At 34.8% G+C, this 26,020-nt stretch overlaps 1 protein-coding gene across 4 annotated transcripts in view; it reads right to left on the bottom strand.

Moving 5' to 3' along the window:
* EPC1 (enhancer of polycomb 1) overlaps nt 1-26,020 on the bottom strand; it is a 107,121-nt gene that overhangs the window by 2,382 nt on the left and 78,719 nt on the right. For 3 of the 4 annotated variants that reach the window (XM_086714620.1, XM_086714619.1, XM_025930357.2), the window contains 12 exons: nt 16,219-16,364; nt 15,633-15,839; nt 15,104-15,252; nt 14,059-14,218; nt 12,638-12,814; nt 12,467-12,556; nt 12,236-12,384; nt 10,034-10,386; nt 2,628-2,746; nt 2,461-2,547; nt 1,464-1,605; nt 999-1,362 (listed from right to left, as the gene is read on the bottom strand). In XM_086714620.1, coding sequence (XP_086570746.1) covers nt 999-1,362; nt 1,464-1,605; nt 2,461-2,547; nt 2,628-2,746; nt 10,034-10,386; nt 12,236-12,384; nt 12,467-12,556; nt 12,638-12,814; nt 14,059-14,218; nt 15,104-15,252; nt 15,633-15,839; nt 16,219-16,364 — 2,143 coding nt within the window. The remainder of the gene's footprint in view (nt 1-998; nt 1,363-1,463; nt 1,606-2,460; nt 2,548-2,627; nt 2,747-10,033; nt 10,387-12,235; nt 12,385-12,466; nt 12,557-12,637; nt 12,815-14,058; nt 14,219-15,103; nt 15,253-15,632; nt 15,840-16,218; nt 16,365-26,020) is intronic. The other variant, XM_025930358.2, reaches the window with a different exon arrangement.

The raw sequence follows: 26,020 nt of genomic DNA, 5'->3' as shown, positions 1-26,020 counted from the left end.
TAGAACTCTCCCAGAATACCCCTGGTGTGAAAAGATCACTCCTTATATTGAAATTATAGTCATAATTTACACAATTAATCTGACAAGGCTATAATGCTTTGTGATACAAGAATGACTTCCACCTATTACTCACAATTAACAGCATTTAATTTTTACACTTTTACGCTTGCCTTTTAACTAAACTGAAAACCCCTGGTCTTTCTCTTGTTTCCCCCAGAGTACTTTGTAAATAGTAAGATTCTAATTACCATTAATATTTAAAACAGAAAAGAACCTGAACAAACATTCTAAACAATCTACTGAAACCCAAGATGACAAATTAGCATAAAAAATAATGGTTTGAATAAAAGTTGACCTGGCATTAATACTGTAAGCCTTTACATTATTTACATTATTAACAGCAGCTTAGCATACAAGCCACAGTGGGTTCTATCAATTCTTTACACAAGAAGCTGCGGAAGAAAACAAAAGAAACATTCTAAAGAGAACTCCCTCCATGCAAAGGTAGAAAAACAAGAACATTATAAGCTATTATTATACTAAGGAAGTGACATCCAAAGCATATATGCAATACTCAGTATACCATTTAGTTCAAATTGTTAACAGTACTGAATTATAAAAATCATCTGTTTAAGTCTTGACTAAATAAGGAATTCTCATCTATACATTTTTTTAAGTTTATTTTGAGAGAGAGGGAGAGAGAGAGCGCGCGCATATGTGTGTGTGTGCGTGCTGGGGAGGGGCAGAGAATCCCAAGCAGGCTCCGTACTGTCAGTGCAGAGCCTTATGTGGGGCTGGATCCCACGACCTCAAGATCATGACCTGAGCCACTATCAAGAGTTTAGACGCTAAACCGACTGAGAGACCCAGATGCCCCTATACATTTTTAATGTATATAAGGAAAGAGCAAAAAACACCAGTAAGTAGAGAGCACTGCTAGAGGATTTAAGTTAGGGCTCATATTTTTCAAACATTTTAGGCTTAAAATAACTACTGACCTTGGAACTGAATCTACAGAAGATGAAGATGGAACCTTGGAAACTTGACAGTTTGCTGCGGCAGCCAGCTTTAAGGCAGACGATGGAACAGCACTTAAAGTCCTAGGTATATGTCGTGCATTTATGGGGGCAATAGAGTTTACAGTGGCAACTGATGAAGGTACAGTTAATCGAATGTTGTTCCCAATCAGAACCTGAGTTGTTGCAGAATTGGCAGCGGTTACTTGATGACTCAGTGCACTGTGGGAACTTGAAGTCTGTGTCATGTTTGAAGGCTGTAACAAAGTTGAACCTGCCGTTGATGGACTCGTATGTACAAGTGCTGTTGGTGTAGTACTACTGAGGTGTAAGCCCTTGTATACTCCTAGAGAAAAAGAAAGAAGCATCTAAACAATGTACGACTTTGCTGTTTATTAGAGATATAGGTTACAAATATCAGAACAATTTAAATGTCTTTATCCTTACCTGAGGCTGGAAGGACGCCATTCACCCCAATTCCAAGCACCACATCATCCTTCATCTTGAATCCCATCAGTTGTTCTGATGTCACCAAAGCAGAAGCAGCAAATTGAGCACTAGCAGAATCCAAAGTCTTGGAAACAAAACCCTAAAAAGAAAATACAAAACAAATCTAATCAGCATCACTTAGTCTCAAATCAACATTAAAGTTACACAGGTATACCAAAATCAGTTTGAATATAAACCAAAGTGGCAAACCACTGAAATATCTTCATCTCTTTTGACAGTCATAAATTTGAAGAGTGTTCAAACAATATAAGAACGCAGGGATTATGAATTTTGATCTTCACATGTGACAGTATGTAATATGGACAAATCAACTACAAAAATAAACCTTCTAGAATGTGGAAACAGTAAACCTCCAACACAAAGTGTCAGACAAGAAATATGCTAGTAAAACATTTCAGTGATTTGCAAATACATATAATGAAAAATGAGTATGTAAGCTTCTTTTACCTAACTTACACACTTACACACACACACACACACACACACACACACACACACACACAGCCCCCAAAGGTATCTTTGGGACAGGAAGATAACTATCCTTTTAGAACAGAAGTAACAAAACATCACATCATAACTTGGCCTAGAAATTAAGAGGCCCTTTGAATTTTTTTAAATGAATTTTCCTCCAAGATGCTTAGATTCAAATTTCAGCCTTCAAGCTTTAAATGTGTTTCAATGGCAAACATTTATCATCCTTTAGGTTTAAAAGTGATTTCATTTAATAGTAAAAGAGGTTTAGTATGTAATTTAAGATAAATTTTAATAATAATTAAAATAACGAAGAAAATGAGCTGGGTGAGATCATATACTAACAAGGAAAATTCACAGACTATAGGACAGACTTGGAAGACAGTGTCTTGATCGCATTTAACTATGGTTTTTAGCTTTACTTTTTAAAATAGGGAGCAGAGGCAACAGCTTCCATACTCACCTGTAATGTTCTTTCTAAACCCTGTATAGAATGGCTATGATGTAGATTCAGGCGAAAGCCACTTTTCTGCTGGTTAGATGCAAGGTTCTATGACAACAGTTGGTAATTAGAGATGAACTCTGGTGGGAAACAATGAGGGATAATCATAAGACAGACAAATCCCTCACCTGTGAAGTGGTGGTGGAGGAATTACTATTTGCTTGCTGTTGCTGAATTTGTGCAAGCTGCTGTTTCTGCATTAGTGCCAGTTGCTGTTGATGTTGCTGGTATTGTTCGGCTGTAAATGCTGAACATAAAACGAGGAAATACTTTATAAAAACACACAGATACCACACATATCTTACAATACTAAAACAAATTTCAGCATTAAGAAAATTTTTGTGTAAATTAAAGCATTTGACAAAGGCTGATGATCCTGCTAAAGATCACTTCCATATGAAAAATTCAGCATTTTTACAACCACATTTATCAGGAGTGGCTGGAGTTTAAAGAAAAACAAAATTATAAACTTCCTGAGTTATAACAACATAGGAAAGAGAAATGCTCACTTCTCAAGTTTCAGAACCATTATTTTTATAAGCTGTGACACTTGTGCTAGACAGTGTAAAAAGGTAATCCAGCTTTTTAAATCTACATATTTAGAATTCAACTTGGCATGGAGCTTGAGAAGAAATCTGGTAATTACCATTTGGTTTCTAGTTTACTCATATCACTGTCCCAATGCATTCAGATGATCCCTAACAGTTCTGTGTATAAATACTAATTGTTCTACATATTTTCTAATTTTAGCCATTACAAACATTCCCTCTATATGGAATATAAGGTTGTTGGTTTATTACCTTTTTTTATTTTATTTTTTAAAGAACTCATCCTTTAGCAGGAAGACAAGAGGCTCCAAATGTTAAGGTTAATTAATTTTCCCCACCCAATTAACCCACCTGGAAAAAATCCAGTCAATAAGAACGGAGTTGTTTATGTTGATTTACTGTACAGAATGATGTCTGAGGAAAGACACTGTGTTATGCTACTTATGTTTGTCTATGGAGAGCTCAGTTCTAAAAAAAACAAACAAAAAAATGTTCATTTATTACCCCCCAAAAAAGTGTGTGCAGTTTTTAAAAAGGAAACCTTTTTCTTTTTCTTATTTTTTGCCAATTAAAAAAAAGGAAAAAAAAAAGGGTACATACAATCACAACATCTGACTTTAAAGGCTTCTTTAAGAAGCCTGTGGTGTTTGGGTAAGAAATTATTTCAAAACACAAAAAAGGTTATCATGCATCCCTGAATACCAGGGAATCTATAAATCATGCAATGCAAATTTCCTCAATCTAAAGTTTAATGTTTTCAAAACACTGTCCACCAAATTTCCTGTTGTCTTTAATTGCATTTTAGTAATTTAGTTGAAGACAGTTTCACTTTATCAAGTTTTATAATTTTCACTCGTAACTCATAAAGAAACTTTATCTTCCAGGATACAGCCTTTCTGCCTAGTACCACTACAAAATGTTCAGGTAGAAATTCTACCATATTTTCAATGGATCAGGAAATTATGAAATAATATTTAGGAAAACCTCAGAAGTTATTAGTGTCTACATAGGCTTTATTTACACTTGAATTGAACTAAGTGCTTACTTAGGCTACAAGAGCAAAAACATAATTTCTTGTAAAAAAACTTTCATTGATATCTGTCCCTTGATAAGTTTCTTTTCCTACTATGTTGTATTTCTCAGATCTGAATACTACAGGGAAGACTTTTACTGGTAATAGGATAACCTGTAAATACGGACACAAAGTAACTTTGTGTCAAAATGTTCATTTCCATACAATAGAAATGTGTTGAATCAAAACTTGAAGAAAACTTATAAAAATTAATGCTGCCCTGAAAGATGGTTTATAATTACTGTAACATTTATCTTTAGGTTTAAAAAAATCCGTAAAAAGCAACTTAATTTATTAGTTTTGCTAGTATGTTTTTGAGATTTATGTTTTAATTTCCTAAATTTGATTGAGTTGCCTAAGTCTTGAATTCCCTAGTAGGGGATGCTCAATAAGTATTTTAAGAAAGGATCATTTCTGCAAGGTCAGGTCATTACATATCTAGAAAAACAGTAATTTAGCATTCACTGGAGACCTGTATATAAAAAACTCCATTTATATGAATGAATATATTCTTTTGCAGAACTCTGCTTGTATTTGTGTACACTTTAATAAAAAATTTAGCAATAATAAATTGGAAAATTCATTTGAATAAAGGTTCCAAATATTTTTGCGGTAATGTAAGTTAACATTTTAATCCTGGTCTCTGAATTTCACTTTTAAACAACTGTTAACTTCTTCCTAACACAGATTTAGGAATAAAAATGCACCTAACACTCATCATGACTTTAGATCAGTATTGTCAATCTATTGCTTAGATATTATTACACCTCTGGAACAGTTACGAAATTTTCCCCAGACATTTTAAATAAATGATATAAAAGACATGCATATGTTGAGCAACATATAAGCTGTAAGTGAAGGTAATAAAAACCATAGGTGTAGGGGCCAAGAAACCTTGATTTTTTTTTTTTTTTTCCAGCTCTTGGTTCTATTGTAACTATCTGAGTATACCTAGGCAAGTAACCGAACTTTTAGGGCTCAGTATGTTCATCCAAAATATTAAGTTAGGTGATCACTAAAGCCTTTTTCAGCCATGCGATGTAAGGATTTTATATTTCTTCTGAGAAATAAATTTCTAATCCTTCTAAAGGCTATATGAACAAGTAGGAAAAGCCTGGACAAAGGTAAGGTAGTAAATTTGGGCAAATACAAAATAAATTGGGTTTTATATTGTTATTTATACAGAAAACTGAGAAGACTTCAGATGGCATTCTAATTCAAAGTTTAACCAAATGCTAAGTGTAAATAAATAAAAATGACCACAATCCCTATCAAGGTAGAAGGTGTTAAGGTTGTATGTCTACCTCCAGACAGGGCGTGGTAGTCAAGTTTGCAATTTACTTAAGGATGGACAAGATGGTTTCATGAACAGATGACCAAACTTAGAATCAGAAGCGTTTCACAGAACTCCAAATTTTGAGATTAGGAGGCATCCTTGGTGATTTCCTCCTACCACTTCACACTAAAGATGAAGAAACTTTCATCTGAGGTCACAAAGATAGTTAACAGTGGAAGGGGGAAATCCATCCCCAAACCAACGAGATTTTAAATATGAAAAGAAATAGATAAAAGTTTTAGATTTAATACTATCTACAAAAAATAATCAAACTTTTTATATACCCAACAGTGTGACTCAAGTGCTTTAAAAAAGCAAACAGCCTCATATATAGAACACCTGACAGGAGTCTAGGTATGGGAGAGGAGTCACGCGAGGGACATGACTAAAAGCTGAGAAGAGGGAAGAAGCATGGTAAGACTTCAGATATTTGAAGGATACTATGATGTTGGAAAGCAAGAAAACTTATTCAGCATGCTTCTAAGGGTAAAAGAGGAATCTGTAGATTTAAATTTAAGGAGGCAGCTTTTGTTCAATATATGGACGAACTTTCTAAATAAGATTCCGAACTCTAGAATAACCTGAAAACTGCTGAATGTGCCCTCCCTAGAGGTGTTTGGGCAAAGGTCTACAATGACCACTGTTGTTTTGGTAGCTGCTAATAATTCTCTGGGGTAGGAATTTAGATGAAATAATCTAAAATGTTACCAGTCTACTTGGACAAAGAAACTATTATGTGGTAACCCAGCACCTGGAATAGCCTATAGCTCAACCTGTTGCTCTTTAAGTCACATTCCTGCAGCTGGAGCAGATCAACTGAAATGATCCGAAGTGGGAGTAGTGAGTATGACAGGTACTTAGAAAAAAGTTAATAATTTGAAAATTCAGTTTGAGAAGATAGATTTAAGATTACTAAAATGTATGTCGTTTTGTTTGTGAAAACAAAGACAAAAAACCAAAAAACAAAAAAACCCACCACCAACAAACCCAAACACCTATTTTAAAAGAGAATCCTCAATTAGAAATTTCTTTTAGCAGTAGTCAGAAAATTATTTCAATACAGGAAAAGGTAACTTTAAATAAATAAATATAAAATGAAATGACTTTAGAAAGTATTAAAGTATGATCCCCTAAGTCAGCAAGCTTGAACGAAAGTTTTGCGGTTCCTAAGCATTTGTCAGCCACCCAGAAATCCAACCTGAAAAAAAAAAACATGGTATATTGCCATAGATGGCCAAACATGACTGAACCTGAATTCATTGGGCCACAAATTACTTGCACATGAGATTATCTGTGGCCCAAGCTTCCCCTTATTGTGAATATTCTTGTACTTCAGCATAGAGAGAGCTATTAATTTTACTATGGGTGCTACTCCAGACCCTGCTGAGGATGTAATTCTGAACTGTGAAACACACTTGGATAAGGATTAAGGTCCTACAATTTTATAAAATCTAACCATAAAAATATTTAAGGTCAAACTAGAGTTCCTTTTAAAACTTTATGTTACAGTTTTTATGAAGTAAATTGCACTAATTTAAGTAAGCTACAGATCCTGAGACTTAGAACATCATTCCAGCTACATATATCCTAGTAACTTATGAAAATAAGCCTAATCTGTAGAATGCTGATGAAATTTCAGTGGGAACTAGGAATTCAAATCCTGAACATAGAATGGTGGTTTACAAACCACTTTTCTACTTACAGTCTTTCAAAATTATATAGTCCTTTCTAATTATGAAAAAAAGGTGTTAGTTCTGATATCTCGTATCCCCGAAACTCAAACGCATGCAAATGAATACTTAGTCACTGAACAAACATTAAATTTTCAAAGGTACTTTTACAGATTAAAAAAAAAAAAAATACTGTACTTGGAAACTGTCCAAATCACATATTAACTGAAGATTAAGATACACAATTTAGCCATACATACTAAAATCTAGTCCTAGAAATTCTAAATAGGCATATAGTTAAGTCTTCCCAAGTTCCTCAGCACTGTGTCATTCTGCTGTGTGTTATCCAGTGGACCAAGCACTCTGGTACCTGACTAACCAGACTACCTAATGCCAGACTAACCAGGTTACCCATCTGGCCACACAACTATGCAAAATGGCCAAGACTGGGAAGCAAGCAAAAAAATTCTGAGCACCAGAAACTATAAAAGTTGGTGTGTTAAATAAAGCTCATACCTTTTACTAAAAATAATGGACTCTTGATATCCTCATTTAGAATTTCCTATTTGAAAATGAGAAGAAATAGGCTCTTGTAGGTGATTATTTAGGAAAACGACAATCAATTCAGAGGGTATATCACTATGCCACAACATATGAATAAATATTGGTATTTAAAACAATGACAGAAAAAAATGGCTAAATCAAAATACTTGGCTTAAGCAGTAGGCAAGTAAGTATATATCAATTGACTCCTATCTTATCTAATAGTTAAGTTCCAAAGTCAGTATGGTAAAAATTAAGCCTTGAAAATTCTTTTAGAGTGTGCCATGATGGATGTTATCTCTTTCAATAAGCTCAGCAGTTTTTCCTCTTGCATCAGATGAGATCAATTTTTGTGGTTGAGTACCAGATTAAATAGTTTGGCTTGTATCTGGGGGCCATGCTATATGAAAAAGTTTATCTTTAAAATTATAATTACACTGATGGAGGTGAGATGCTTCACCTATGAATGAAGGTGGCACCTCAGGAGGCACTGACACTCTGTGAGAAACAACAGATTCACTTCTGCCATTGCCAGAGTGGCCAATTCTGGAGACTATATTCTTTCAGTAGAATTGTATTCATAATCCTATATACTTTTTGAACTGTTAAAATTTTATTTTTTCTCCAGGGGCCTATAGTTGAATTTTTTAAGTTAAATGTACTTATGATATGATTCTACTATAATATACTTTATAGAGCATAAAGAGAAGAGCTTTAAGTTTCTTGAGTATTCACAAATAGCAAAAAATAAAGCATTTCCCTATAGCAATCTGTAGGCAACTATTCTCTAAGTATACAAAAGATCTAGTAAAAATTAAGGGAAAATTGAAAACAATTAAGTGCAATGACAAAAAACTGATAAACCCATTTTCTAAAAGTTGTATATATGGGCAAGGAAATGATTAAAAAGAAAATCTCAGTTACTAAAATTTTTTTTCAGCTAAACTTTTGGTAATACTACTACTGTTCAAAGTTCACCTTTTAATATTCTTTGGCAAACACAAATCAGGTAAGTTTCATAATATCAATGCTTACTTACGTAGTATAGCAAAACAATTTACATAAAAAAAGATCATTAAAAGATCCTTAGGATAGTTATAAAATTCAACTCCTCTATTCTTTTTTATTAAAGATTTTATTTTTCTAAGTAATCTCTACACCCAATGTGGGGCTCAAACAACCCAGAGATCAAGAGTCTCATGCTCTACCAACTGAGCTCACCAGGCACTCCCTCAACTTCTGTATTTAAGGACTGAGAAGATGGGGATTGACACAACATGCCAATTTTCTACAATATTCTACAAGAATATGTTTCCTTCATATTGAAAAGTTATTTTGATTTTTAAGACTGTAATAGCAGAGAAGATTAACTTTCCATGATATATATACACTCTGAAATTAATGGAACTATACTACTCTGTTAGGCCTCAGAATAATTTAGATGATCTAGCTGATTTCTGAAATGTGATTATTTTTCTTATGAAATAAGGATTTCCATTTCACAGAAGTACTTGTTTTCTAGACACAAAGTAAATTGGTTTATAGAACCTTTTCTGGAGATCTTTAACAATAAGCAGCACGTTCTCGTATTTGTTAGAAGGTTTGGCTGTACCTTACCAGATAATTGGGGCGATGCAATAAATATCTTTACAGTCCCTTCAAAATGTGTATTTAAATTATCTTTACAAAAATCTGTGGTAACATAATTTTAACAGTGAATTTCTATAATCTACATGCTTCGTATAACACAGATTTATGCTTTAAAATAGAAAGCTAAAATCTTAGGAATATTTTAAGACAGCATTTATTTTAGACACATTTCACAATATAGCCATAATGCTAAAGCAGATATTATCTAGAGATGTTTCCAAAATTACAATCCTATAAAATTAAAATAATCCTTTAAATATTTAAATATTGTTTTCTGAAAAATTATTTTCCCTCTTATAAATTGTTCTGCATTACTATCATTAGGTAAGGCTTTTGCATATCTACTGACTTGCTGGTCTACTTTTACAGTTTAAAAAAAAGACTAGAGAAGTGTCCAAGTATAAAATAGTAACAATTAACAGCCCATTTTCTTATTATTTGAAAATATAATTGCTGAATCAGGAATTGTGGTTCACAGAGTGTACCCAGGAAACAAATATCATATATTAAATAGTAATAATTCACCTTTGTAATGTGGGTTTATTTAAATGAGAACACATGTACAAACAGAATTCAAATGAATACTTTACCGAGTCCTTTTTTTCTCTCATTATTTTGAGGGAAAAGGACTTTTAAACTTAAATAGACCACATACTCAAAAAATTAATGAACCTGACATTTCTATAGAAATGTACATCATAACAAAAACACATACCAAAATGTGCTGAACCACTGCTACTTTTACTTTGCGTGGAGGTACTGCATGTCTGGGTCCCAGGTTGTGCTGTTCCTGTTCGATTTATACTCCTATATAATTTTCTACAGGAGAGTTCATCATTGTCACTGTCATGTAGGGATGGTGTCCGAGGCCTAAAATGCCGCCATCTACATGATTTGATATTGACTAGTATCTGACTGAGGTCTTTAGAGAAAGATTTGTCCGAGGTATTTGTTTCTGAGGTATTGGCAAACTGATTGACTGGAGAATGTTGTGGAGAGGAAAGCATTTCCAAATCCAGATGGCGAAACATACTGTCATAGTCTGAGTGAGCTCTGTCCAGTAAGACCCTATTAAAAATAAGGCAGGGAACATATATGTAAAATAGCTATTCAAAAATTATATTAAAAAGACCCACTCAATTCCCCCAAAGCCATCTCAGACTAAATGTTTAAAAGCTATGAATTTGATTATTTCAGTATTTGGCTCCTATAGGCTAAACTCCCAATTTCTTTTCTTTTTTTAAAAAATTCCCAACTTCTGATAAAAGTTCTTTTACTTTATAATTATCTGATTAAAGAGAGTACTCCACCTTAAAGAATAACGTATACTATTCATTTTACATCAGTAAGAGTCAACAGTTCTAGGAGTTGGTCTACTAGTGTAAGTTACTGATAAAACATGAGAATATTTTTCTTTTCAAATTGCTTTTCAACCAAAGATTTTTATTTCCATTACAAAGCACCAAAATACGTTATAAAATACCTGTTCTCTATTAAGCAAACACTTCATTTTTTTTTGACAGGGGTAGGGGAGAGGTAGAAGGGCAATAAAATGTATGTGATCTTTCAGATATTTTACATCATTAAGATTTCTTTATTTAAAAATTATTTGTCTTTATGTTTTTGAGAGAGAGAGAGAGTGCATGCAAGCAGGGGGGAAGGGGAGAGGGAATAAGGGAGGAAGAGAGAGAAAGCGAGTGAGAGGGAGGGAGAGAGGGAGAGAGGGGAAGAAAATCTTAAGTAGGCTCCACACTCAGTGCAGAGCCTGTGGGGCTCAATCCCACAACCTTGGGATCATGATCTGAGCCAAAGTAGAGTTAGAAGCTCAACAAACTGAGCCACCTAGGCACCCCTCATTAAAATTTCTTATAGACAAAGTATTTGATACCCACTACTCTAGAGGATATACTTTTATGTTATTTATATAAACTTTATAAAAATGATTCTATCTTAAAATGCTACCACTGATAAATGCTAGTACAGAACAAAATACAGCCAACATAGAGAATTTTGACTACTATTGATATCAACACAATAATGGGAAGAAAAGCACTAAATAAAATATATTTTGGTGCTCAGACAACTCTAAACTTATGTTTTAAGTGATTAAAAACTGAAATTAAGATTCAAAAATGAAAGAAACACACATATAAGCAATAATTCACTATAAATTACATCATTAGATTTTTTTCCCAAAAGCACCTTATGTTCTGCCTTATATATTTTTTTTCACCAACATAGGAATAATTTTCTTTTTCTGCACTTTTATGTGCTCTGTAATTCCTTCTTGCCTCCTGCACAAATACACAAAGTCTTACATAAAGGCATCTAGAATATACATGGGTTGGTTCCATCACGTTTAAACAAAAGAAGAGCGATTAGATCCAGAAAAACTGGGATGTCAGGGTCAGGTTATGCATTGATCCTGGATCCTTTTCACTAATGAGTTAAACGACTTAGTATACTAGTTCTATGACATTTCTTCTTCTTGTTGTTGTTTGATTTTTAATTATTTTATTTTAGAGAGAGAAAGTGTGAGCAGGAGAGAACGGCAGAGGGAGAGAGAGAATTTTAAGCAGGCTCCACTCTCAGCATGGAGCCCTATGTGGGGCTTGATCTCATAACCCTGGGATCATGACCTTAGCCAAAATCAAGGGTTGAATGCTTAACTGGCTGGGCCAGCCAAGTGCCCCAAGTTTTATGACATTCTTAGCCTATTCAATGCTTTCTCCTAATATCTCCCAGAACTTCTGAAATAACTTTTTGCAGTTTCTATAAGGATTTTAGTAAAAACATCAGTTAAGAACAGCAAATGGGAACAAATGAACTACTGAGAAGGATTACCTCATTTTCAGCCCTAGATCTGACTCCCTACTGTCTAAAATATCCCTATGCTAGGAGTACAGAAATGCCTTACCTTCCACCGCGCCCAACCCGTCTTCGTGCAAATCCAATACACCTTTGGGGTACGGTGAGGGTAGTTAAGCAGTATCTATATCGTACATCCCCTAATCCTCCATCTTTAGGACTAGTCCAAGGCCAGTTGCCAGTTTGGTCTAAGTGAGGCTTAAAAAAAAAATCTAAATTATTTCATTTTGTCAATTAAAGGTGAACAGTTTATTATTGAAAAAGAGAACCTGAAACTTACAGCATAGTACTGACAGCCTGCTTTCCTACGGAAAGCAAAAGGACCATCAGGATCATTTTCTTCTTCAGCTTCTGAAGAGCCAGACAAAACCTTTAAATAAAATGAAGTGAGTCAAAACACGTGACTTCTTACATCCCTCCTCTATATTCATAGAGAGTTTCTCATATTTACCTGGGAGAGAGGTTCTTCATCTGAGCTGGGAAAGTCATACTGATTTAAATCTTTAGCATTAAAGACTGGCAGTGCGGCAGGACTCGTCTGTTGAGGAGTAGCAGCAGCAGACGATGGTAAGACTTTGGGCTTCTTCTCATATTTACGTTTAGGTCGGATAAGATCAGCTTTATCTTGCTGCAATAAAGTCATATATTAATCAAACTCTAGAAACCATGTTCATCAAACGTACAGTTTGGGTAAGTTTTAAAAAGAAATTTATAGCTATAATGAAATCATTCATACTCAGAAGAGATAGAAGACTTTGTTTTGTCATCTTTTACTGTAAAATCTTAGAGGTTGGTCTCTGTGACACATGGGTATGTTCCTACAACCTAAACACAACTTCATAAAATATTTTGTTTCAGTTAAAACAGAATAGAAATTCTTGAGCTTCTGAAATCCTGCAGTTAGTATTCACCATTGGCTCCTGTACCTTTTTCTTAATTTTCTACGAAAAATCCAGAAGAGAATTAAAAAAGGGGGATCTAGTCTTTATTTTAAAGAATTAACAAATCAATTTTGGGAAAATAATAATGAAAATAATTTTACAGATACACAAAGCAAACCTCAGATAACTATTACCATACTGGAACATAAAGTTATAATGTGGAGGTGTCACAAAAATAGAGTAGTAAGGATTTGAGAGCTGAACAATAAAGGCTATGTGGAGTGGCGAATTTGAGCAGTTTTAGATGATAAAGAGATGAAATCATTAAACAGAGGAAACGCAGGATAAAATACAAAAGCAAGAGTGAATGAGCTGATGCACTGAGTGATTTTAGAAATATGTATGGCAGGTAACAGCAAAGGCTAGAAGTATGAAGTATTCAATAGGCAAGAAAGGTTAGAGGCAAAAAATAATCCTTGTTGGAAAGAAAAAGTCATGACAAGTAGCATGGTTATGTACATATGCTAAATATTTATATCAAGTTTCAATTACAATTTTTTTTGGAAAAGTTAATTGTTAAAAAGTTAATCTATATGGTATCTCTCTTTACAATTCCTCCTGCTGCATCGACAGGCTAGCCTTGAATCACAACCTGACTTTGTGGCATATTTCACAGTAAGATTTATATGGGTTTTCTTTCTTCACTCTAATGATAAAATACCATTCCATTATCAGCTATTGTTATCACAAAAATTTTTATCACCTTATTTGCTTTTTCTTTTTTTGCATTTTTTAAAATGTTTATTTTTGAAGGACAGAGAGACAGAGGGTGAGTGGGGGAAAGGCAGAGAGGAGACACAGAATCCAAAGCAGGCTCCAAGTTCTGAGCTGTCAGCGCAGACTGACACAGGGCTTGAACTCATGAGCTGTGAGATCACGACCTGAGCCGAAGTTGGATGCTTAACTGACTGAGCCACCCAGGTGCCCCTACCTTATTTGCTTTAAACTCCTTCACATCCATTGCTTCCTGATGTTTAAATTGACTGCTATTAGTAATAGGGATGATGGGGATGGCATAGGTAGGTTTCATTGGTTGTCTCTGTGCCATGACCTCAGACATGATCTCTCCATTGTAGTCACCCAAATTATACCTGAAATTATAAAACAAAATTAAAAAAAGCTTAGAAAGTTAAAGTTAGTTCTTAATACCTGATACATAATTATAAACACTGACTAGACTTAAGATTACAATTAAACTTTGACTATTTGCTGAATGCTTATTAAAATTAAAGATTACATAATTCCTTTTGTTTCTTCTGTTTAGTTTTTGGCTTAAAGCTTTATCTTGGCACCATAAGTAGATGACTGTTGGAAAAAAAAAAAAGGCTCAAACTATAACTTACCAATTTTGGTGAAAGATTTGGTGGAGATGTTGAAATTAATGCCTAAAATGGTGTTGAGGAACTTTCTGCTAATTTGAATTGCTTTGTGCTTTACTATAAAACTAATTTTCCTGAAACAAATTATAAGAAATTGAATAGTGGTTTTCTTTGGAGATACTGACTGAGAAATAGGGGAGTGAGGCTTAAAGTTTTCATTGTGTACTTTCTTGAATGATTGAATGTTGAGATTATGGGCCTTTTCCCCTCCCTTCTTTACACTTGTCTGTAAAAAAAAAAAAAACAAAAACCCAGTATGTGTTTAAAAAAAAAAAAAATCAGTACCATCTAGTGAGTAAATTAAAAGCTGTAGGACTGACAAATGTTCTCTCCCTCCCAGCCTTGCACTCAACTAAGGACAAAAGAATAAGCTTATACTTGGCATATTTTAATTTTACTGAACCCAGTCACTTTTAAAGAAAATAGAGGAACACATGTAAAATTAAACAAAGTATACCATATCACACATTTATATAGTCTCTACTTATTAATAGAAGGTATTTCTGGGGTTAACTGCTTAGGTATCACACTTCAATATATAAAATGCTAATGGTACCATACTTCCTATTGAAGTATTCCTATTAAAGTATACTTTACCTCTTTTCCATAATTTCCAGTGTTAAGTGCAATAGCTCCCTTTTACTCTTTTCTCTTCTTTTTATCATCTCTAGGATAGTAACAGCCCGACTCAGATCTCGACGCAGCTTAAGCATTTTTTCATAAGAGGCTTCATCATTTTTGCGATTCTGCAAATATGGAGTTGCTTTTTGAATGTCAATAACATTTCTAACTAGTGGCATTCTGAACACCACTACTAACATATAAGAATAGATATATTTGATAGGTCAGTTAGAATTTTAAAGATACTGAAAGGGAATATGGACCACCAGGATCAATTATATATAGGATTTTTAAATAGTTTAACATTAAAATATATCATTAATAGCTATGTAATGAATCCTAAGGTTGATTCACTTTAAATTAATACTTTTCATTATTTTGTATAGAAAGTCTATTTAAACACAAATTAAAATACCACCCTTCAGATACTGAGATATTTGTAAGTATAAATAATTTTTCTTATATCAAAAAAAAATTACGAAAGAAGTTTTCCAAATTCGCTTACTTTTCGAGTCTGCATTTTTTCAGTACGTCTTCTAAAAGCCACATAAGGATCATTTGTGCTGGAACCATCTCGCTTCTCTTGTTTTACTGATGGGATAAGAGATGGCCCCCGACAGTTTTTTCTCTTTTTAATCCAGTATTCATAAACTTCTCTAATTAATTCATCATCTTCTTTTAGCAGTAGCTTGGCTTCCTGCAGACTGACTGGCTAAATGTAAAATCATTATGTCATTTTCATAGAATAAGGTTCAAAAGTACTTCCAACTTTAATGACAATCAAAACAGCAATAATTAATAACAGCAAATGTGGAGTGCCTTATACATGTCAGCCACTGATGCTTTATTTTAGTTAATTTTCACAACAATCTTATCATGTTTATCATCTCTATTTTACAGAGGGGGAAAATGAGGCATGGAGAAATTTAAACGTATCACTCAAGATTATGCACGTTAGTACTGGGCAGATATGGGATATGAATTCATGCTTGTTAACTCCAGAGTCTGCTCACTTATCTTAACCTCAACATTATCCTATTTCCATATAGGTATGGAAACACACACTTATTATATATACAATGAAGTTGTACCTGCTGACCACTGCCTTTTTCTAGACGGTCAATCATCTCCTCAAACTGCAATGGGCAGATGTCCATTTTCTTTTTCAGTTTATTCACAAATACTTCATCTTCAGAATCCAAATCATAATCAGGCTGTTCAGCATCCAAACTAAAAGCTGACAGAAGAAACCATAAGCAATCATTTACTATGTGAATCCACTGACAAAAACCTCTCACAGATGTCTGGATAAAAACAAGAGCTAGATTTTCTAACAAAATAAGAAATGTATGTTTCCCACATTTAAAGTTTAAGAAAGGAGACTATCCTTACTGTTAATAGAGACATGAGTCATAAAAGACAATGGATGTGAACCCTTCTTCCCACCTCAAAAGCAAATAAACTAGAAGCCATTAAGAACAGAAAGAGATTATCAAATGTATTGTACTATATGAAAATCTTATAGCTTAAAAGTGATGTAATATCGGCAATTTCATATGGTTTGACATAATATAAAAGGACAAGGTCTTTAAATAAGATTGTTTCTAGAATATTTAAGTCCTACCTAATAAATTATTTAACTACTTTACCAAATGCTTAGGGAGTGGTATTTAAAGCTGAAGTGTTAGCAGCCACTGCCAATAACAGTAATAGCTTTCACTCAATGAATGCACATCTGCTAAGGTTTGTTTCCTTATGACAATCACTGTCATGGTGATAGAAATGTGATGTATTTCTATATTTGTTAGGATTAGAAAAAAAAGGCCAAGAACCACTGCTCTATACTATATTATCAAATGTCCTTCAATACTTCCCAATATTAAACTAGGTTGACAATATAAATAAAATATCAAATAGCTTGATATCAAAATGTCTCACAACTTTCCCTTCCTTAACTTCCCATCATCTCAGAATCCAAATCCCTAGGACTGTTTGAGGTCCTTTTTGACCGAGTCTCTCCAATCTCATCAGTACTTTTTGCCGTAGCAAATATCATGTATTTCTTTTTTAAGTAATCTCTACACCTGATGTGGGGCCTGAACTCACAACTCTGAGATCAAGAATTGTGTACTCTACTGAGTGAGCCAGCCAGATGCCTCTCAAATTTTATGTATTTCATACAGCATGCTATTTCATGTCTTTATATTAGCTATTTTCTGCTTGCCCACCTAGCAAATGACTGCAAACGACTAATCTTTTCAAAATCCAACCTGACATCAAGTCCTGTGGAATTCCTTCTTGACTGCCCCCCAACTAGTAAATGGTCCTTGTCACTTTTTGCTTTTTTAGAAGTTATGAACCCTCTCCCCAGAAAAAAGACTGTGTGAACATATAACACTCTGCATAAACCACCAGCAATTCAAATATCCCTAAAAGCTGTGGTACCAAGCTTAAAAATTCCTGTTCTAGATCAATGCCCTTCTTTTGTACTATTTTCTATACACACTTTATAATCTACCTGATAAGTATTAGAATATGACTGATTTCCTTGAAAGGAGGCATTGTGACTTATTTATCTTTGTACCTCTAGTGCAGAGACAGTAAACATGTTCATCTTGTATAACAACTGTTTGCTGTACCCTACTGAAAAACATACTGATACTGCCTCTATTCAAGTGGGGAAAAAAACCCTGAAAAAGTATGCAGTCATCCATTAGTGATATCCGTGATAAGTACAAGAGGGGGTCCTTTGGCTACCTGAAATCTACATCCTTGCTTCAAGTTTAAAATAGTACCTGGCCTATAGGAATCCAATAAATATTTGTAGAATTGAACATATTACATAGCATTGTTCATTTTCTGTTTTGACCTACATTACACTTCTGTAACATTCCTAATTAAAATATTTAGACTCCTTCATTAAATATGTCTGTATACTGAGGTGCCTGGGTGGCTCAGTTGGTTCACTGTCAGACTCTTGATTTAGGCTCAGGTCATGATCTCATGGTTTTTGAGATTGAGCCTTGCGTTGGGCTCCCTACTGAGCCTGAAGCCTGCTTGGGATTCTCTCACTCCCTCTCTCTCTGCCCCTCCCTTGCTCAGAGTACTCTCTAAAAAATTAAAAAACAACAACAACTCTATATGTTATCATCTCAGCACCCATGTTTCTTATAACCCTTGGCCCTCCAATGACTTTCCATGATCTATTTGTTTGTTATTGCTATGTAAACAGAATTTTTGGAGATTCTGAAGTAGATTAAAATTAAACACTGTTAGATTAAAAATACTTGTTATCTTGGGTCCCTAACCAAAACAATCCATAGCTGTATTGTTCAACATGACAGTCACTAGCCAATTTAAATTAATAAGATTAAATTAAAAACCTAGTACCTTAGTCACATTAACCACATTTCAAGTATTAAATAGCTACATGTGGCTAGTGCTATACCTGAAAGCACAGATTATAAAATATTTCCATCATCACTGAAAGTTCTATTAAAAAGTGGTGATCCTGATAATACAAAGAGCCAAACTGATACAGACCAACCAGCAATGTTCTGCTTCTTAAGGGTATTTTTATGTATTTTTAGGGTCTCATTTATATATTACTTTGGCATCCTCTCCTATAAAATAATTTTTCAGATCAAATCACACTTACCAAACTTATTCACAAAAATTAAACAAACCCATCTACTATCACCTTATTATTGCCTTACCAAAATATATTTGACATACATTGTATCATGAATGACAAGTCTCATCTAACATATGGAAGAAGGCAATCAAGACTGGAAAGGAAGATCCCTATACCAGGAGCGCTCCTGCCTTTTACAGAAGTTAACAAGTATCTGATGGTCAGACTGCTCTTGCCTCTGCAAGAAACTTTCCTTTTATAGTTGGTGCAAACACATGTAAGATCTTAAAATATAAGGAGAACCAAATCTTGTTCAGATATAAAAATATTAATACCCTAGAAAAATGCTAACATGTAAAAATTCACTTTAGGATTTCATTTGACGAAAAAAACCAAAGCCAATGTTTAACGTGTAATTTGGCTTCAGCCAAACCTGTCCCTTCCAAATGATAGCTCAACTGCAGCTGATAAAGATATAATGTATTTATCATGGTTCTAAAAATAGAGGAGTATCTTCAAACTTTCTGGGCCATGTTACTGAGTTTGTTCAAAATAGAAAATAGGGTCTATAGAGAAACAGGCAAATGGATTGCATCTTGTAATTAAGTTGTCAATTAAAACGAGACCTAGCTAGCCAGTAATTGCTTAAAAATAGGAGCCATATTGTAGAGGCTGACTCCTTTTAAAATATTTTGATAGGGATAAACCCAGATATGTATATGGTTAAACAAAATACACAGATGGAGGAGAAAACGCAGTAAAGAAATCTAAGCAAGAAGAACATAATAGTACATATAAATTGATTATTTTTAAAGGAAATACAAAGTAGTACAAACCACAGTCTCACGCTTAGAGTCAAGTAATAGAGATGAAATGTATATAAATGTTTATATAACAAAGGGCATATATAGCTCAGACCATAACACTAAACAGCATTTTAAAAATATAAGAGGCAGGGGCGCCTGGGTGGCTCAGTTGGTTTAAGTGTCCAACTCTTAATTTCAGCTCAGGTCATGATATCATGGTTGTGGAATTGAGCCCTGCGTTGGGCTCCACGATGGGTGTACAGCCTGCTTGGGATTCTCTCCCTCTCTCTCTCTCTGTCTCTGCTCCTCTCCCGTTTGCATGTGCACGCCCATTCGCTTTCTCTCTCTCCAAAGAAATAAACTTAAAAAAAAAAATAGTAATAAAAGAATAAAACTACAAGAGGCAAATAGTGAAAGGATATTTGGGTCCATCAAATGGCACAAATTGTGGATTAGAAACAGAATGTAATCCCTGATTGAAAAGAAGGCACACCATCCAAGGTTCAGGAGACATTTGTCAGACCAGGAATGGTAAATGGGTTTCAACTCAAGCACTAACCCTCAATGATTGGTAATATCAACTTGCAAAGTTCTTGAAATAAATGCTGAGCAGCAGAAAATATTGTTAATAGTGATATTTACTATGATGTGGTAGTATTTGACATCTTTGCCTTAGACCTATGAAGACAAAGCTATCATTGGCTAGCTAGATCATCAAAGTCTTCAACTTCTTTATATTTCTAAGTAAACAGAGCTTAGAGTCACTTCCAGAATGTACTTGAGGAGAATGAATAGAGAATCCCCGATTTGAAAGATTTAAATCACAGATACAAAATCCTTTTTGATAAAGTTCTGTGGTTGATTTTATGGATTTTATATGTTAGAACATAGTATCAGAAGAATAATGGGGGAAGATGGAGTGTTGCAGGGAGATGGGGAGGTAGGCAAAGGAAGGAGAAAATGCAATCTTTCAGAATCAGGGCATAAAGACAGGATACATCCATGCTGAGGTACTTTAGAAAGGTTCAACAAAGATCTATTTTAAAAAAACCTTTTCAGGGGTGCCTGGGTGGCGCAGTCGGTTAAGCGTCCGACTTCAGCCAGGTCACGATCTCGCGGTCCGGGAGTTCGAGCCCCGCGTCAGGCTCTGGGTTGATGGCTCAGAGCCTGGAGCCTGTTTCCGATTCTGTGTCTCCCTCTCTCTCTGCCCCTCCCCCGTTCATGCTCTGTCTCTCTCTGTCCCAAAAATAAATAAATGTTGAAAAAAAAAATTAAAAAAAATAAATAAATAAAAAAACCTTTTCATATAGAAATTCACACCTATAAAAATTGCAAAATGAAAAGAGTTATAAGGGATACCTGCATATCCTTTCCCAGATTCACCTGTTAAATTTTATTATCATTTGCATGCATTCTCTATTTTATATCGATGTATACATACATAACTTTATTTTGGGGGACACTGGAGGGTAAATAACATTCACAATTGCTCTTTACTGCTAAACACTTCAGAGTGTATTTCCTTAGATTCTTTTATATAATCACAGTATAGTCATCAACCTCATAAATTTACACTCATACAACAATTTAATTTCCTGCCTATATTCCAACTGATCCAGCACAGGACCAGTCTAGGATCAGGTATTATTTTTGTTACTGTCTCTTTGGCTTCCTTTAATCTGGAACATTTCCATAGTCTTTGTCTTTTACACACTAATATTTTTGAGAATACACACCTCTCCCCAGAACCTTTCTTCTTATTATTCCCATTGTGATTAGATTATGCACTCTGATGGCATACTGCAATACTCAACTGTCTTAGTCCTTCTCAGTGTATCACATCTAGAGGTACACAATGTTCATCTGTTCCTCATAAGTGATGATAATTTTCATCAGTCAAGAAATTACCCAATTATTCCACTGCATAACTACTGTTTGTTTTTTCCCCCCTCTTGTAAGTAATAAGCAATTTGTAGGGAGAGCTTAAGACCATGCAAATATTCTGCTCCTTTTCAAAATTTCCTCTTCTATTGAGAACACACTGATGATTCTTACATGATTCAATCTTGATCATGATTAACTGCAAAATGACTTTGTAACTCTAGCACTCTCTTCACAGTGTACCATTCAGCTTTTGGCTTTATATTACAAAAGCAGGAGACGACTCTTCACCATTTTTTTTTTTTAATTTTTTTTTTCAACGTTTATTTATTTTTGGGACAGAGAGAGACAGAGCATGAACGGGCGAGGGGCAGAGAGAGAGGGAGACACAGAATCGGAAACAGGCTCCAGGCTCTGAGCCATCAGCCCAGAGCCCGACGCGGGGCTCGAACTCACGGACCGCGAGATCGTGACCTGGCTGAAGTCGGACGCTTAACCGACTGCGCCACCCAGGCGCCCCGTCTTCACCATTTTTTATCATCAGTATGGATTCACGAATTCCTACATTTTTCAATGCTTTATAATTCATGTTATTCTTAATTTTTCTATTGCTTTAATCTTGCTTCTTGGTTTTTCCAGTGGACAGAGCTATAAATATATATACCTAAATACACACATATATACTTATATAAATGTACATTAAGATTGCTCTTTAAAAAGAGGTTTCCTTGGGGTGCCTGGGTGGCTCAGTTGGTTGAGTAGCCAACTCTTGATTTCGGCTCAGGTTATGATCCCAGGATAGTAAGATCAAGCCCTGCATTGGGCTCTGCCCTGAGCAGGGAGCCTGTTTTAAGATTCCCCCATCCCTCTCCCCCTTTGACCCTCTCCCTGCTTACACTTGTGCTCTCTAAAATAAGGTTAAAAAAAAAAAAGTTTCCTTTCAGGATTAACAGGAGAGTCTTAAGACCCAAGTGCAAAAGGAAGGGGGAGAGAGAGTTGTTCCTGTCTATTCATTCTGGTCAGAACTGTTTTGTCCTTTCTTCCAGTATAAATAGGAACGAAGCCCTAGCTGTGTAATCCAGAAACTTTACAGGTCACTAATCAAAAGAGAAACAACATTACATGATATTTGGATCAAGAGATGCTAAGTAGCCAACACTCAGTGAAATACCTTACAGAGTACCTAAAGTCTGAAGGGGACAATGGTTTTAGCATGGGTTTTTTTCCTTCAGAGCTCCCACTAGGAAAAAAGGGAGAAAATTCTGATTTCTTCCCTAAGCCAGTCAAAGACAAGGAAAGAGATGAACTTTTCCAAACTAAAGTTCAAAGAAATGTTAACAGAACATGTAACAAACACACAATTGGAAAATGGTGCGTTAAAAGAAGCTTTTTTTTTTTTTAGCCACAAGACTCCCAGAGCCTATAAAAATGATACTATACATTATGATAGGGGAATACAATATGTAATCATTCTCAAACATGTTTGACCATTGCTTTTTTTTAGGGAATACTAATTATCTATCACCTGAAAAACTCCCAAGAAGTGGGGCACCTGGGTGCCTCAGTTGGTTAAGTGTCCAACTTCGGCTCAGGTCATGATCTTGCAGTCTGTGAGTTTGAGCCCTGCGTCGGGCTCTGCGCTGAGAGCTCAGAGCCTGGAGCCTGCTTCTGAATTCTGTGTCTCCCTCTCTCTCTCTGCCCCTCCCCCGCTTGTGCTCGTTCACTCAAAAATAAACAAAAAAAATTAAAAAAAAAAAAACTCCCAAGAAGAATTTGTGTAACATTAGCTTAAGAGCTTTACAAAACAGGAATTAGGGGAACTACAATGAACCAGTCCATATATATAGTTCAAGGTAATGTACCCTTCATAAGTAATTTACTAGACCACCTTGTAGTCAAAATCCAATTTTAACTTTGCAGAAATTTACACCATAATGATTTTTATTGTATTATATTAAAAGCCAATACCAAGTTTTAAAGAATTAACATAAATCTTACACAATTTCTTCCAGAAAACAGAGAGAATACTTTCCAACCTGTTTTATGAAGCCACTATTACTCTGATACCAAAACCAAACAAGGCAGGGGTGCCTGGGTGGCTCAGTTGTTTGAGTGTGCGACTTCAGCTTAAGTTATGATCTCACAGTTTGTGAGTTCGAGCCCGGCACCAGGCTCACTGCTGTCAGGCAGAGACCCCTTTGGATCCTGTCTCCAGTCCACTCTCTGCCCCTCCTCCCACTTACGTGCTCTCTCTCTCAAAAATGAATAAACAGTAAAAAAAAAAAAAGATTAAAAAAAAGAGAAACAAGGCAGAGCACGTGCACGTGGCACACACACACATACACAGTCAAACATTATCTCTCATGAACGTAGAAGCAAAACTCCCCAATTAAATTTTAGCAAATTCTACCCAACAAGGTATAAAAAAAATACACTACAGCCAAGTGGGATTTATTCCAGGTATGGTTCAATATCTGAAAATCAATAACTTATCACATCAACAGGCTAAAGAAGAAAAATCAAATGATGCTATCCATTGGTGTAGAAAAAGTATTTGACAAAATTCAACACTGATTCATGATAAAAACTCTCAGTACACTAGGAGTAAAAATCACGATCCATAAGAGTAAAACTAATAAACTGGATCTCAGAAAAATACCTTTTGCTCTTTGGAAGACTCTGTTAAAAGGATGAAAAGTCACATTATATATACTGAGAAAAAATATTTCCAAATCACATATATGACAATCTCATAAAAGGCAACTACAAAAACACTTGTAGGTAACGTAATACTTAATGGTGAAAGACTTAAATATTTCCTTCTAAGATCAGGAACAAGGCAAGGATGCCTGCTCTCACCACATAGTTTAACACAGTATTGAAGTTTTAGACACTATACTAATGCAAGAGAAATAAGACAGATTGAAAAGGAAAAATAAAACTGTCTCTATTTGCAGACTATAGTGTGATTTTCTATGTAGAAAATTCCAAAGAATCTGCAAACATTTCCTAGAACAAGCAATTTCAATTAAGGCCACAGTACATAAGACAAACAATTTTACCTGCATGTCTGTATACTGACAATGAACAAGTGGAAACCAATCAAAAATGCTATACCATTTTCAATTGCTCCACAGAAAATAAAACACTCAGGTATAAATCTAAAGAAATGTGTACAGGATCTGGGGTGCCTGGGTGGCTCAGTTAAGCATCGACTCTTGATTTTGGCTCAGGTCATGATCTCACGGTTCATGAGTTTGAGTCCCATGTCAGTCTCTGTGCTGGTAGCATGGAGCCTGCTTGGGATTCTTTCTCTGCCCCTTCCCAGCTCATGCTCTCTCTCTCTCTCTCTCAAAATAAGTAGATAAACATTAATTATTTTTAAATAATAAAGAAATGTGTACAGGATCTGTATAATGAAAATTATGAAGTGTCAATGAAAGAAATTAAAGAAGAACTAAATACTTGCAGAGTCACACTGTGGTCATGGACTGAAGACTCAACATATTAAAGATGTCAATTCTCCCCATAGTGATCTATAGGTTTAATCTAATCTTATCAAGTTTCTTTGTGGATACAGACAAGCTTATTGAAGGCCCTAGAATACCCAAAATAATTTTGAAAAAGAAAAAAAAAGAAGGAATGACCCTTCCTGATATCAAAGGTTATCACAGAGCTGCAGTAATCTAAACAGTGGTACCATCTTGAAATAAATGGAAATCAGTGGAATAGAATATAGAACCCAGAAACAGATCCAAATCAATATGCTTAATTTTTGGCCAAGAAGCAAAAGCAATTCAATGGAGGAGGGAGGGTTTCTTCAATAAATGATGCTGGAGCAATTGTACATCCAGAAATAAAACCAAAACAAAGCACAAACAAACAAACAAAAAAACCCTTGACCTAAACCTCACACACTCAAAACTGATCATATACTTATATGTAACTGATAAATTTGATCTCATCAAAATTAAAAACTTTTGTTCTGTGACAAGACTCAGTTAAGAGAATGAAAAGACATCATATACTGAGAGAAAATATGTCTAAATCACATATATGACAAAGACTTTGTGTCTAGAATATATAAATAAAACAATCCTCAAACTCAATGTTAAAACAATCTACTTAGAAAACAGGCAAACACAAGCACAATCATTTCATCAAAGAGGATACATAGAAGGCAAATAAACACATGAAAAGGTATTTAACATATTAGCTATTTAGTGAAATACAAATTTAAAGTATATTGAGGTCTATCAATGCATACCTATTAGAATGGTTAAAATAAAAAAGTGATAACCCCAAATGCTGACAAGAATACAGGAGAAACTGGATCACACATACACTGCTGCTGATAATGTAACATGGTACAGATACTCTGGGCAATACTGTGGAAGTTCTTGTCAAACTAAAAATGGACCCAGCAACTGCACTCATAGGTATTTATCCCAGGAGTTCACACAAAAACCTGCAGATGAATGTTCACAGCAGCTTTATTTATAATAGTCAAAACCTGAAAACTATAAATAAACGTTAAAAAAAAAATTAAAAAAAAAAAAGGGGGGGCGCCTG

This window comes from Puma concolor, chromosome B4 (genome assembly GCF_028749965.1).
Source record: "Puma concolor isolate L17-30 chromosome B4, mPumCon1.1.hap2, whole genome shotgun sequence".
Taxonomy (NCBI): Eukaryota; Metazoa; Chordata; class Mammalia; order Carnivora; family Felidae; genus Puma; species Puma concolor.
The sequence above is the reverse complement of the archived record's forward strand: the minus strand, read 5'-3'. Positions and strand labels throughout refer to the sequence as shown.